This window comes from Nematolebias whitei, chromosome 17, assembly GCF_014905685.2.
Source record: "Nematolebias whitei isolate Nwh7 chromosome 17, NemWhi1, whole genome shotgun sequence".
NCBI classification, from domain to species: domain Eukaryota; kingdom Metazoa; phylum Chordata; class Actinopteri; order Cyprinodontiformes; family Rivulidae; genus Nematolebias; species Nematolebias whitei.
This window is the reverse complement of record NC_056514.1, coordinates 33,568,411-33,581,572: the sequence shown is the minus strand read 5'-3', so window position 1 is coordinate 33,581,572 and position 13,162 is coordinate 33,568,411. Positions and strand designations below refer to the sequence as shown.

General features: G+C 41.0%; 1 protein-coding gene across 1 annotated transcript in view; it reads left to right on the top strand.

Annotated features, from left to right (window-relative positions):
* Window positions 1-12,182, top strand: part of usp54b (ubiquitin specific peptidase 54b) — a 57,617-nt gene extending 45,435 nt beyond the window's left edge. The window contains exons 13-16 of the mRNA XM_037690924.1: window positions 51-209; window positions 7,350-7,497; window positions 11,484-12,106; window positions 12,178-12,182. Coding sequence (XP_037546852.1) covers window positions 51-209; window positions 7,350-7,497; window positions 11,484-12,106; window positions 12,178-12,182 — 935 coding nt within the window. The remainder of the gene's footprint in view (window positions 1-50; window positions 210-7,349; window positions 7,498-11,483; window positions 12,107-12,177) is intronic.
* The last annotated feature ends 980 nt before the right edge of the window (window positions 12,183-13,162 follow it).

Sequence of the window (13,162 nt, the reverse complement as noted above, 5' to 3'; positions counted from 1 at the left end):
ATGTGTTCCTTCAAGGAATGATAGACTTTTAGTTTACTTCTGTTTTTTAGGCTCTGGGCGCAGTGAGCTGGACGAGCTGCAGGAGGAGGTGGTGAGGAGAGCCCGCCAACAGGAGCAGCTGAAGCGGAAGGAGGCAGAACAGGAGGCAGCCAAGGGATTTAACCCCAGACCCAGCAAATTCATGGACCTGGACCAGCTCCAGCACCAGGGTATGGATTAAATGAGAAAACTCGGTCTAGGAGGGCGTTAGATGTTTTTTTTTTTTTTTTTTAATAAGAGCAACAAGGTATGGTGCTTCAGGTTGGGGTTTATGTCTGACTTTATTCATCTTTGTGAAGTTGTGTACAGTAGTCCCTCGTTTATCACGGGGGAACGGTACCCTGAAGTCCCGCGATAAGTGGAAAACTGCGAAGTAGGGATAGTAATACTAGTAGTAGGTAGTAGTTTATTTTAGTATTTACAAAAGACAGACAGACAGACAGACAGACAAGATAGGTAGGTAGATAGATAGATAAAGATGTTGAACAATGTTTCTAAACGCTCTAAAAGAGCACAGAATGTCATGATTTCCCTCTCCGCCGCTCTCAGCCACCTGCAAGCGTTCTCGGCCACGCCCACTTCTCCGCTCTGCAGGAGACCAGCTGATCAGCTGCAGGAGGAAACTTATCCTGCAGTGTGGACTGCACACGAGTGCAGCAGGCGCTAAATAATTTAAAATAATTCATTTTAAATAACAATTCCATGCCGATCGTGCGGCTCATCCACCAATCAGCCAGCTGTGTGTCATGTCCAGTCTTAGTTTGAAAAACCGCGATAGAGCAAGTCTGCGAAAAACGAACCGCCAAGTAGCGAGGGACTACTGTAGCTCACAAAGATTATCGGTAGCAATTAGCAAAGCAAAAAGCATCAGTTAAAAAAAGGTTAGGACTTCCAAATTCTGAGGTGCAGTGAATGCAGCATGATTTAAAATAAAGTTAGGAGCAAGAAAGTGAAGATGAGGAGGCAGGGTTCTTATAGTGACTTCAGTCCTTTAAATATAAACTATCAAAGACAGAAAAAGTACTTTTTTCACCGTATGTTCTCTTTAAGGTCAAACTGTCACCTGTTTTCCTGTGAACAGTCACACTCACGTGTCCATGCTTTTGTCTGACCTCAGCTTGGTGCTTATTCCCATTTGTTGAACTGTCTCTCTTCTCATCTTCGCTGGTGATTTTGAAATAATTTTTTGGAAGTTAGGTTTGTGTAATTTAAATGTGTGTATGTATTAAGTGGCTCCAGCTGAGTTTGGTGTAGCTGAACAAAGCAGAAAACAAATTACAGCCTCTAGTTCACCTTTTAACTAATGTGGGAACTCACATGGGATGACCAGAACGGAGCTGAGAAACTCATTCTTATTTTAAATCCATTTTAATTTGGGAGCTGTGCTGTCCCGAGTCCAAATGTGTGTGCTGACATTCTATCTATAATAACTGTGTACGTCTTTGTGCATCCGGTGCCTCTGTTGTGTGAGTTTCACGATCTTAGACAAAAGACTGCTGAAGCGATTGTTTCGAGGTCCCTCAACTAATTTCACACGCTCAGGTCAATTTCCATCAAAGCTGGTGAAGATTGGTAAACAGCTTGTTGCAGCAGTTGTATCATTTTCTTTGCGACTCTGGAGAATATCTCTGTTCCAGGGTAATTACTCAACTAACAGCCTGTGCGTGGTCTTATTCTGGACTGGGGGACCACAAAGTGTGACAGGCGTCGACTTGAGGAGACTCTGAAATGTATCCGGAGAGGGATTCGAACAATGTTTAACTGTAGCTTTATTGGAAATGTTGGAGCGTCCATATCTGGGTCAACTATGATCAGAGACATAGCATTTTCAAATACGTTCAGTTGTTATGGACAAACTTGACTAAGTGTTGGGATGCTCAGAGCCATCCACATAATACTCCTGCTTTTTAGGCTTTTTAGTGTTACCCCAACCCCTAATTTTTAAGACGTTTTGGTTCTTGATTTGAAATTACAAGGAGTACAAGTTCAAATATGCCACTGCAAAACAAAACACCCTTTTGAGAAGCTGATAACCAATAATAATAATAATAATAATAATAATAATAATAATAATAATAATAATAATAATAATAATAATAATAATGATAATAATAATAGTCAATCATTCTTTTACTACATTTTTTTTATTGGATTTCTAATATGCCATGCAGTGGTGAGCACAGTTAACCAAAAAGTTAGCTTCACTAACCCATCCATCATTATTTTTACTTGCTTCTTCCTTTTCAGTCCACTGGGAGCACTGGTGCCCATGTCAAGCCATAACTGTGCAAGAGGCGGGGGACAACCAGGACAGGTTGCAAGTCCATCTCATGGACACAGAGACAAACAACCATTCACTCTCTCACTCACAATTAGGGACACTTAAAGTTACCAATCAGCCTAACATGCATGGTTTCGGTATGTGGGAGGAAACCGGAGTACCCGGAGAAAACCCACGCATGCACAGAAAGAACATCCACCCAGAAAGATCCCTGACTGGCATTTGAAATTGCGGCCTACTCGTTGAGAGGCAACTGCTTTACAAACTGAGCCACTGTGCTGCCCTTCACTAACCCATATTCTGCTAACTAAAAAATTAACTTTGCTGGCGCTAAACCGCCAAACAGGTAAAGAAAATTAGCAGAAGCTAACGCTACACCACTAACCGCTAAGACGACTGTCTCTCAGTCTGCGTCACACGTCTTTGTCTCCTTCCAGTTTTAAGCTAAGTCGACTAATCACGTCTTGCCACATGTACACATAATAAGCCAATAGCACGCCTAACGGACTCTTTGAGCCACGCCCACAACAGACAGCAAGAAGCTTGTGAATTTTGCTGCGCTGTTAGCTGTTAGTGGAATAGCGGAATTGTGCCCACCACTGATGCCATTAATGTTATCAAACCAGATGCAGATATATACCATGACACAGCTGAATGCGATGCAGCTTTTTATAGTTGATAAAGAAGATTGACAATGATTTTAGAGTAATTTTTAACATAAAAAAACTCATTATTAAGTATTTTTTTCTAGTGCAACCACTTGTTTCCTGCAACATTCTCAGTTTGAACACCCAGATAGCCCTACCACTTCTCTCTCTATTTATATATCACAAAGAATTAACACTAGCCACTGGCATGAACGGGCAAAATATAGAGGGACAATGTTTGAGATAGGATTACACTTTTTTTTTCTCAATAGCACTAGAAGTCTGGCTGAATATAGATGGATATCATCAGTGTCAGATCACATTATTTTTTAAAGAGCCTGAATCAAATACCTCAGCGGCAGCTGCTTGAGTCGACGTGGACATTTATACATCCATTCATGCTTCCCAGAGGATGAATCCAACCGACTTTAGTAGTCCCTTGACTTTCCTTTCTCCACTAACAAGGTGGAAACATTATCAAAGCCAACAAATCTACATCAGCATCAAATGGTTTTTGTGCTTGGTTAGCAAATGTAAGCACACTGCTATTGATGCTGTTAACACTTTAACTGCTTAATACCAGTTATAATCAAGCTTAATGCACTGTTCAGCCTCTCAGATCCCTTTGAATCAGTTGTCTAAGTCTTTTTTCATGCCTCAACAAGCTCAGGTTTCAACTGGATGTTTTATAGTGCCAGTTTATTCAGGTCAGTATGAAAAGTTTTCTAGTATTTTAATAATAATAAGAATGATGATAGTTTCAGATGAAGGCTTTGTCGGCCCTGTTGCTTTCAACAACTACAGGGTGTGGAGGAGCTGGTGGGTGGTACAGCGGTCTTGTAATCCTGAGGCTGCGGGTTCGAGCTCAGGTTGTGTCAAGAATGGCATCCGACATACAACAGTTGTCAAATATTTCCTACGAGGAGTATTTTCAGGTTAACACTCAGCTTCAGTTGCGAAACTGTGACTTGAAATCACTGGAGGTTTTCTTTTCAATAATTTCTATTTGGTCCCTGCATCCATAAATCATATGTCTGTTTGTGTGACCCCCAAGATCTGCTTTGTGTTTGTGTGTCTCGGGGGGTGGGGGGTGGGGGTGTAATCATTTGTGTAAACTGCAGGTGTTCATATTTTCCCCTCCAACTCATCACTAATTAAATCAATATCAGGGATTATCGTCTTGCGTTCTCTGTCCTTCTGTGCGTGCCACAGTGTTTTATTCACCCAAGACTTTTTACGCACACACACAGATCATTACTCTCAGCTTTGATAAATGAAAAGAATGACTTGTAGACAAACAGACGGCGTCCCTATCTGCACAATTATGTTACAGTGTTTGGGTTCCTGCATCCATATTGATGGATTCAGTCATGCACGAACCCGTCTGCCGCAACGTTAGAGAATGTTAGAGACTAAAAACCAAACTTTTCTTTAATTAGCCTGTATTATTTAAATACCTGTCCTCTGTTTTGCTAATCTTTATTAAACTCATCTAACACCTATCATGCTGCACTCACAAGACGATAAAACACAAATGAGTATTTAATTAGACGTGCAATTATAGTACTGGTTATTAACAGAGCATAATGTTTATAGCCCTTGAAGTCACTTAGAAAACCTTATTTTAGTTCCTAAACCTATTCTTAAGAATAAAGATAATAGTAAGTTAAAGGCCTTGGATTACTCATTCAACCTTTATTTATACAGGTTAATCCCATTGAGCCTCAGGGACTCATTTACAAGAGATCTGATTTTAACAATGGTTGATGATAACAGTAGACAATCATAAAAGAAAGCATATAAATTGAGAAGAACAAATGAAAGAAAATGGTAATTAAAAATAAAACAAAACAAAAACAGCTACATTATGAGGTGATGTAGAAAACTAAAAACAGGAACATGTCTGCAGTGGTTTTTGCCCTGAACTTAACAGTTTGAAGCCACTTAGAGAGGTCAAGGTCGAGAGCTTCAGATCTTTTTGAAAGATATTCCAGGAAACAGAGCGAAGTAGGAGAAGGCCCTTTTGCCTAGTTCAGTTCTCACTGAGAGAACACTGCAGGTAATAATGTCCTGAGAGCGCACGCTGTAGCTGCACTCACGCAGTGACATGTAGGAGATGTATGAAGGCAGCAGACCAAGAAGTGATTTAAATATGAAAATGTACCAGTGAGAGAGTCTGCGTGAAGTTAATGATGTCCAGTTAACCAGTGAATACTGGGTGCAATGGTGGGTATGGTAGTTACAGCCAGTTGTGAATCTTAGCGCACCGTGATAGACAGAGTCCAACATCTGCAGGGTGCTCGTAGGAGCGTTGTAGATAATGTCACCGTAATCAATGGAGGGAAGGAAAGTTGCAGTTACAAGGTGTTTCCTAGCGTTCAGAGTTAGACAGGATCTATTTCTGAAAAAGAAACCCAGTTTAACTACACTGCCTGGCCAAAAAAAAAAAAGTCACTATCTAGATTTAACTAAGCAAATAGGTACGATCCTCCTATTGGATAATTACTGCATGGGTGATTATCTTTCATCTGCAACAAGTTATTTAACTCCAACTGGTGCAATGAGTTACTTCTCATTTCTTAAACAAACATGTTGAAAGACACATCGTGTGGTCGTGGAAAAGATGTCAGTCTGTTGGAGAAGGGTCAAATCATTGGCATCAAGCAGAGAAAACATCTAAAAGGAGATTGTAGAAACTACTAAAACTGGGTTAAGAACTGTCCAACGCATTATTAAAAACTGGAAGGATAGTGGGGACCCATCGTCTTCGAGGAAGAAATGCGGCTGGAAAAAAATCCTGAATGATCGTGATCTGCGATCACTTAAACGTTTGGTGAAATCAAATAGAAAAAAAACAACAGTAGCACTCAGGGCTGTGTTTAACAGTGAAAGTAAGAACATTTCCACACGCACAATGTGAAGTGAACTCAAATTGAACAGCTGTGTAGCCTTAAGAAAACCACTAATCAGTGAAGCTAACTGAAAAAAAAAGGCTTCAGTTTGCTAGAGAGCATAAAGATTGGACTCTGGAGCAATGGAAGAAGGTCATGTGGTCTGATGAGTCCAGAATGACCCTGTTCCAGAGTGATGGGCACATCAGGGTAAGAAGAGAGGCAGGTGAAGTGATGCACGCATCATGCCTAGTGCCGAGTCATCACTGCAAGATCTTGGTGAAAATTAATGCAACACTGGATGGAAATAGATCTTGTGACAGTGCAGAAGCTTATCGAAACAATGTCACAGTGAATGCATGCTGTAATCAAAGCTAAAGGCGGTCCAATGAAATATTAGTGTGTGACCTTTTTTTTTTTTTTTAATAGTAGCAACTTTTATTCTTTGGCCAGGCAGTGTATGTTCCGTTGTCAAATGATGAGTTCAAGCTTTATAAGTCAAACCATAAAAACAACATCATACACAATCTTATGTGATCTCTCATATGATCTTTTAGCCTTTGGCGTATGATATGTGAATAACTCAAGTACTACCACACCAAATTGTAGCTCACAATCTGTAACATTGGCTGAATTACAGTCATTGTTGTATTTGCTAACATTGCTTTGCTGTGGCAGCCATTCTGAATCAAGTTGACCTCTAAAGTTCATGAGTTATAGATGCACATCCAGTAATTATTTTCTAAAAGTTCCAATAAAATTCAGTCATGGGCTATTTATTTAACAGTGCAGTCAAATGAACACACATTAGCACCCAAAACCAACAACTACTGCAGCCTCACTATCAGAATCCAGGATTTTTTATGCAACAACCAAAGGCTCAGACTCACAACAGGAAGTGCAATTGTCACTTCACATCACAGGTCCTCAAAATGCGCTGAAATATAATGTGTTATTCAGTCACTTTAATTTTGGAAAAGGCAAATCCCAGCTAAAGCTAATCTGGTGTCATAATTTGGAACAAAATCCTGCACTGCAGCTTCTAAATTCATCTAACTCGAGCCAGAATCAAAGCATCTGCTGAATGTTTTATCAGGTTTCTGCAAGAAGAGCTGACTGTTATTGCTACAAACAGCACAATTTTAAACCAATTGATCAGATGTTTTTTTTAAATAAAATGCTTCTTATGAGCTTTTGCTAACTTGTCTCAGTTGGTGTAAGATGAGGCGCTGTCTGTGCAGAAACCAAATATAGCAGTTTATAACTTAAAGCTTATAGAACTTATAGAGCAGGAGTGTAACACACAAAGTCTTCCCCTGCAAATATAAATATTAAAATAATGCAAAATGCTCATTCTGCTCTGCTTCTGTTTAATCTGTCGGTCTTCCTCGTCGTTTCTTTCTTGTGCTCACTCACAGGTTTTGCTGCCGCTCTGTCGTTATATATTTCTCTTTTCTCTTTTTTATCTTCCACTCTTGTTAACGTCCTCAGCTGTGCTCAGACCCCTGCATGAGGCTAACGCTCATAGCGGATTGGCTGTAGCTGCGTGCATGAGGAGCACTGGGGGCCCAATCAAACGCGGGCAGGAACAGGAAACGGAGCCGGACACGGGAAACGTCCACCCACAGGGGCCTTGCAGGTACCACCACTGTCCCGTCCTTATGTGTCCAAGTGGCCCCTGTATCCTTCATCTTCCACTTCCTTTAATGGGTTATGTTCTCAGACCAGTGATTAGCGCTGTCGCCTTACAGCGACAAGATCGCAGGTTCGCCTCCTGCTCTTTCTGTGTGGTTTGCATGTTCTCATGGGTTTTCTCCAAAAATGGGTTAAACAAAATGGACAGATGGGTGAGAGGCTGTCCTAACACCCACCTCAGGTCTCCACTGTGTGTCAGCTGGATAGAAAAACACTTTATATGTATAATCTTCAGTTCTGGCTGGCTACGGTCTCACAACCAGTTACTCTGATCCCCACCAGCAATGCACTCCCTCCTTCTGTTTGTGTGTCTGAATTTGTGTTCGACAACACACCCTCAAGTTACTTCATATCCCCTTTGTGTATTTGTTGCAATGCAGTAAAAGCCTGCTTTGCTGAGTTGCCATCAAGAAAAAATAAAAACAAAGCAAGTTGGATCATTTCTCTGTGCTTCACTGCTTCCTCCCCCCCATTGTTGCTGTGCTTCTCTTCGTAGCTGTGGCTTCCCTCTGCTCTTTGTGCGCTGCTGATCTGTCCTTCTGTGAAGCTGCAGTCCGTCACTGTGCTGCTGTGTGACTGCAGTCAAACATCCTGCGCTGGCTTTGGTTTTTTATTTGCTGCTGAGCTTGTGTGTTGCAGTTCGTCAGTTTGCTCCTTTGCTGCAACGGCGCTGACTGAGATTTTTGACAAATTTATGATTGAACACATGCAAAGCAAGACATTTATCGTGTTAGCTGGTCAAATATACCAAAGTTCATGCTCAATAATCCAGGTGTAACAATCTGACAACGTTCATTCAGGTCATCTGGATGGTTTCTTTCTTTTTTTTTGTTGTGCTAATTGAGGAAGTCCTTTGGATGAAGGACGAAACGTCTCAGCACGAAAAAAAAAAAAAATAAGAAGAAACCGTCCAACCTGGATTATTGAGCATGAACTTTGGTGTTTTGAACCACTTTGGCATGGCTGTCTCAGAGGAGTTGACAGAGGAGAGAGCGGGCGCCAGAGGCCATCTTAGCACCAGCAAACGGGTTTTTTCCACTATGGAGTATGCTGTGGGAATCAGTTTTGTTTGGTGGCTTAATTGAGGAAGTCCTTGAGATGAAGGATGAAACGTCTCAACACACACAAAAAAAATACGTCCAGATGACCTGACTGAACATTGTTAAATCAAATGTAGTATGCACGACTTATTTTCAGTCACTTCAGCAGTTTCTGTTGGAACACAAACACAAATTTAGCTTACAATTTTATTTTTAAACACTGTCAATATGGGATGAATGTATTCTTCAAGCTTTGTGCATTATTTTACAACTTTTTGTTTGTTCGGTCTTCATGACTTTACAATAAGTACCTTTTTAAAATAAGTGTTTCTCATTTCATGGTCTACAATAAATACATTTACTGAGCTTCATTTACAGCATGACCTAACTGTCTAAAGAAATTAAAGAAAACAAACTTAAGATTATTTATACAACAGAAACAAATTTGATATTATGGACAAGTTTTTAGACAGCAGCAATATTTATATAGTGAACGGTGATTTTGCACAGCTACAAAATTTGTTGAACTAAATTTTATTTGTAGTACTGCCATAAAATAAAAGTTACAACAAGCATATCTTAACATGATGACCCAGACTGACTGACAAATCAAGGCCACTAAATTATATTATATTATAGTGGATCATATGTTGTATTTTATTTCTTCGTCCAATGCAACTGGAACAGTAAAATGCCCAAATGTTAAATATATAAAATAAAGACATCGGCTCTTCCTAAAATTTTGTAAGTTACAGCTTTAAAGTCAGGATGTTTCTCATGAAGCAACAGCTGGACTGCACTTTCCCACCATGGCTCCTTTTCAGCTTTTGTAGAAATAAATAACGTCTGACTTTACTGTCAATCAAAGCTTTGGAAAGATTTTTTAAATTGTCCTCACAGAAGAAAATATTTAATAACTCACCATTTTTCAGACATATCAGAGCGTGAAACTTGCTGAAACTTGTGAATCGAAGAATTAAAAAGGTTTTTGGACATGTACTAAATTAAAGAACTTGAACCAAAGCAGAAATCCTGCACAAGTTTTTCACATTACCAATAAACATCACAGTGTGGTTTGATTTGGATGGTACCATGTTGTTTGCCCTATAAGTCAAGTTTTTTTGCAGAATTTGCATACCCTGTGACTTATACGCCGAAGTGATGTATTTATGGATTTTGTTCTCATATTTATAAACCAATTTTTGGCTGAGATATGACTGTTTTCATTCATTCTGAAGTTGAAATTTGTACAAGGAAGCTGAAAGAAGCTGAACCAGAACAAAATGTGAAAGGAGCAGTAAAAGGTTGTAAACATGACTAAAGAATTGAAGGACGTAAAATGAGCTCAATTCGTTTCCTATGAGAAAAAAATGGCAGAAAAGGCTAAATATTTCAAAAAGCTAAAGTTGCACCAATACCAAAAGTCATAGCACTCTTCTCCTGAACGAGCTGAATGTCGTGATACATGATTTGTTGAAATAGCACAAAAAATATGGAACAAGAAAGATGCTGAAAAACCAAAAAAGTCCATGCTCAATAATCCAGGTATACAATTCAACATGGACTATTTTGGTTTTGAACCAGTTTGACATGACTGTCGACAAGGAAGAGGGCCGGCTCCAGAGGAGGGGGCGTGCCAAAGACACCATCTTAGCACCAACATAACTGGTTTGTTCCACTTTGGAGTAAGCTGTTTGGGGGAAGAATCAGTTTTGGGTTGTGTGTTTCCTTGACTGATGAAGCCTTCTGGATGTAAGGTGAAACAGTTCAGCAAAAAAAAAGAAACTGTCCAGATGACCTGACTGAAAATTGTTGGATACTGAAAAACATAACGGAAGAAAAATGGATCACAATAGTTTGAATGCATCATAAACATTCACACAGTAAAAGCAACCTTTGCCTCTACTAATATTATGAGTGGAAAACATTTCACCTTTTTATTTTTGTACTAATAAAACATCCCATACTTGCACTAAAGATTGCCATAGAAATTCATGACAAGTCTTTAGGCACTCCGAGGGAAATGAACTTTTTTGTAATTATAAAGGCGAAGACAAAAGATTGGATGTGTTAACTTATTATTATCGATTTTAGTCTGTATCCTAAAAGTAAATGAAGTGAAATTGAAAAAAAAAAAAGTTAATCAGTGTTACCAGAACTGGAGGGAACGAGTAGGTGGAAGGAAAGCTCTCGGCACTCGGCTTCTTTTATTACCTTCCTCCTCGCTTCTATTGATCAACATAAGCCTCTGATTTATAGCTTGCTGCTGCAAAGCCTTCTTAGTAATTACTAAGGCTTGAAAAAAAGACCAAAGTTAATGTTGAGGAGGGGGGTTTGGGGGGGGGGGGTTTGGCTGGACGCTGCACAAGAAAAGAGACGTTTACCGACTTTTACAGCCCATATCAACACACTGCTGTTCTGACGGAACACCTTGCTCTGCAGAGGAGACCCTCTAATGTTCTTCTTGTATAATCCGTCCAATAAATCAGTGCTCGTGAATCAATACAGTGACACAGAGCAGTGAGTAAAATATTCAATGTGCAGGACGACACGGGGAGTAGATTCCTGCCTTTTAAAGTTCTGATAAAAACACTTTTGGTGTTTTTTGATGCTTTGATCAGATTAAGTTTTTGTCAGCTCAGCTTTGCTTGTGCCTCACTCACACCAGCATGGCTCCAACACAGAGCAGAAGGCTGCATCATCGTGTGTGTGTGTGTGTGTGTGTGTGTGCGTGTGTGTGTGCCTGCTTGTTTATCCTGCTGTGGTGACCTTCCCTCAATGCAGTAACTCACCTGACGTCAAAGCTTCTCTGTATTTTGATTTTTTTTTTTTCACCTCCTGGCTGACTGACATTACTCCCCCACTCACCCTCCTCTCTCCCCTCCTCCAGTGAACAGCCTGGCTCGGTCCAAGTACTGCTGACGCCCAATCAGGAGGAAGAAGAGGACCAGGCCAGGCCCAGCCAAGAAGTGGCCCAGGGCCAGGAACCACCCCCACCACCCTACCGGCCTCGACCTACGCTCACCCTCTGCATTGCTCACCCTTGCGGCCCCTCCAGTCAAGAGGAGGAGGAGGGCAGGCATGCGGGATGGAGAGGGGAGGAAAGCGAGGATGGGAGGGAGGGGACGGGGGTGAGGCTGTGCGAGTTGCTGCAGGCAGGGGGGGTGAGTGTCAGACCCCTGGGGAAGCACTTAGCCATCTCCCTACCTTCGCTTCCTCTGCGTCTCTGGGATACACCAATCACACACAGCGCACACCTCAAAAACACACACTCCCCACCTCCCTCGTCGCCCCCTCTGGAAACTTTTGGGCAAAGGAAACCTCTTGCACCGCTCTGGCAGCCCCCCCAGCCCAATTCCCCTGACGACAGGGCTCATCACCAGCAGCGTAGAGCCGCCGCTGACAACAGCACACGTCACTGGTCCTCCTGGAGTTTGGACCGCCCCGACGCCGTGGTGTCGCCCTACGACACGCCCCCCGACCGCTGCGTTCCCATCAGGCCACAGACGCCCAGTCAGAACTACAGCTACAGTTGCCAGTCCTCTCCGGGGCACTACAGCTCCCAGCATGCTCTGGGTCGGCAGGGTAATCCCTGCTGTGATCGAGAGGAGGCTGAACTGTCTGAGCTGGACTCTCTTTACCAGGCCAGTCTGCAGGCTGGAAGGACAGGTACACACATGCACACACACACACACACACACGGTAATGAGTTGCATCTATTTAAGTTTATCTGAGATAAGCGGGTGGATTTTCTAAATGAAACTATTGTTAGGAGGGAAGGGTCAAATCAATGTCATTAGTAAAACTTATCATTCTTTCTGGGAATGCATATCGTCCATGTGTTTTATGACTGGTTTCAGACTAAGATATTCTTGTTTTAAACAGGAACAGAGTTATAACTGTTTTGATCAAAGCTTGTAAATTATAATTTCAGAGTTTAATAGCGCTTAGAGTTTGTGTTGAGGACGATTCTCAACTAAAACAAAACCAAATTTTTGTTAAATTTCTTTAAAGATGATTGAGTTACAACTATTTATGTGTTGTCTAATGCGGTGCTGTTGTGTCCATCTAGAATTGGAGTTACCATATTTTTCGGACCATAAGGTGCACTTAAAATCCTTTAATTTTCTTAAAAAATCGACAGTGAGCCTTATAATCTGGTGCACCATATGTATTAATTCTGGTTGTGCTTACCGACCTCGAACTGATTTTATGTGGTACACGGCGCTCAAAAATCTGTCAAAATGAACTTGTTTCACTTAATGCGCCTCATAATACGAAAAATACGGTACTCCAAAATTTAATCATTGTATCTGTTTAATGGCTACTTTCTGAGAGATGCAATAAAATTCACAAGTTGTCCATGAAATATTTTGCTAATGGACAAATAAGTTTGATGCTAAAAACGAATGTTAACGTTTTAAGCAAAAAAAGCTTGCAGTATGTGTAGTACTTGATACAAGTGTTAGGAATAAAACTACTACCACACCAAATTTGAGGCTAATGTTTTTTGAATTGGTTGAGTTAGACATTTTTGTGTTCCCTAAGCTTAGCTGGCTGGGACGGCCA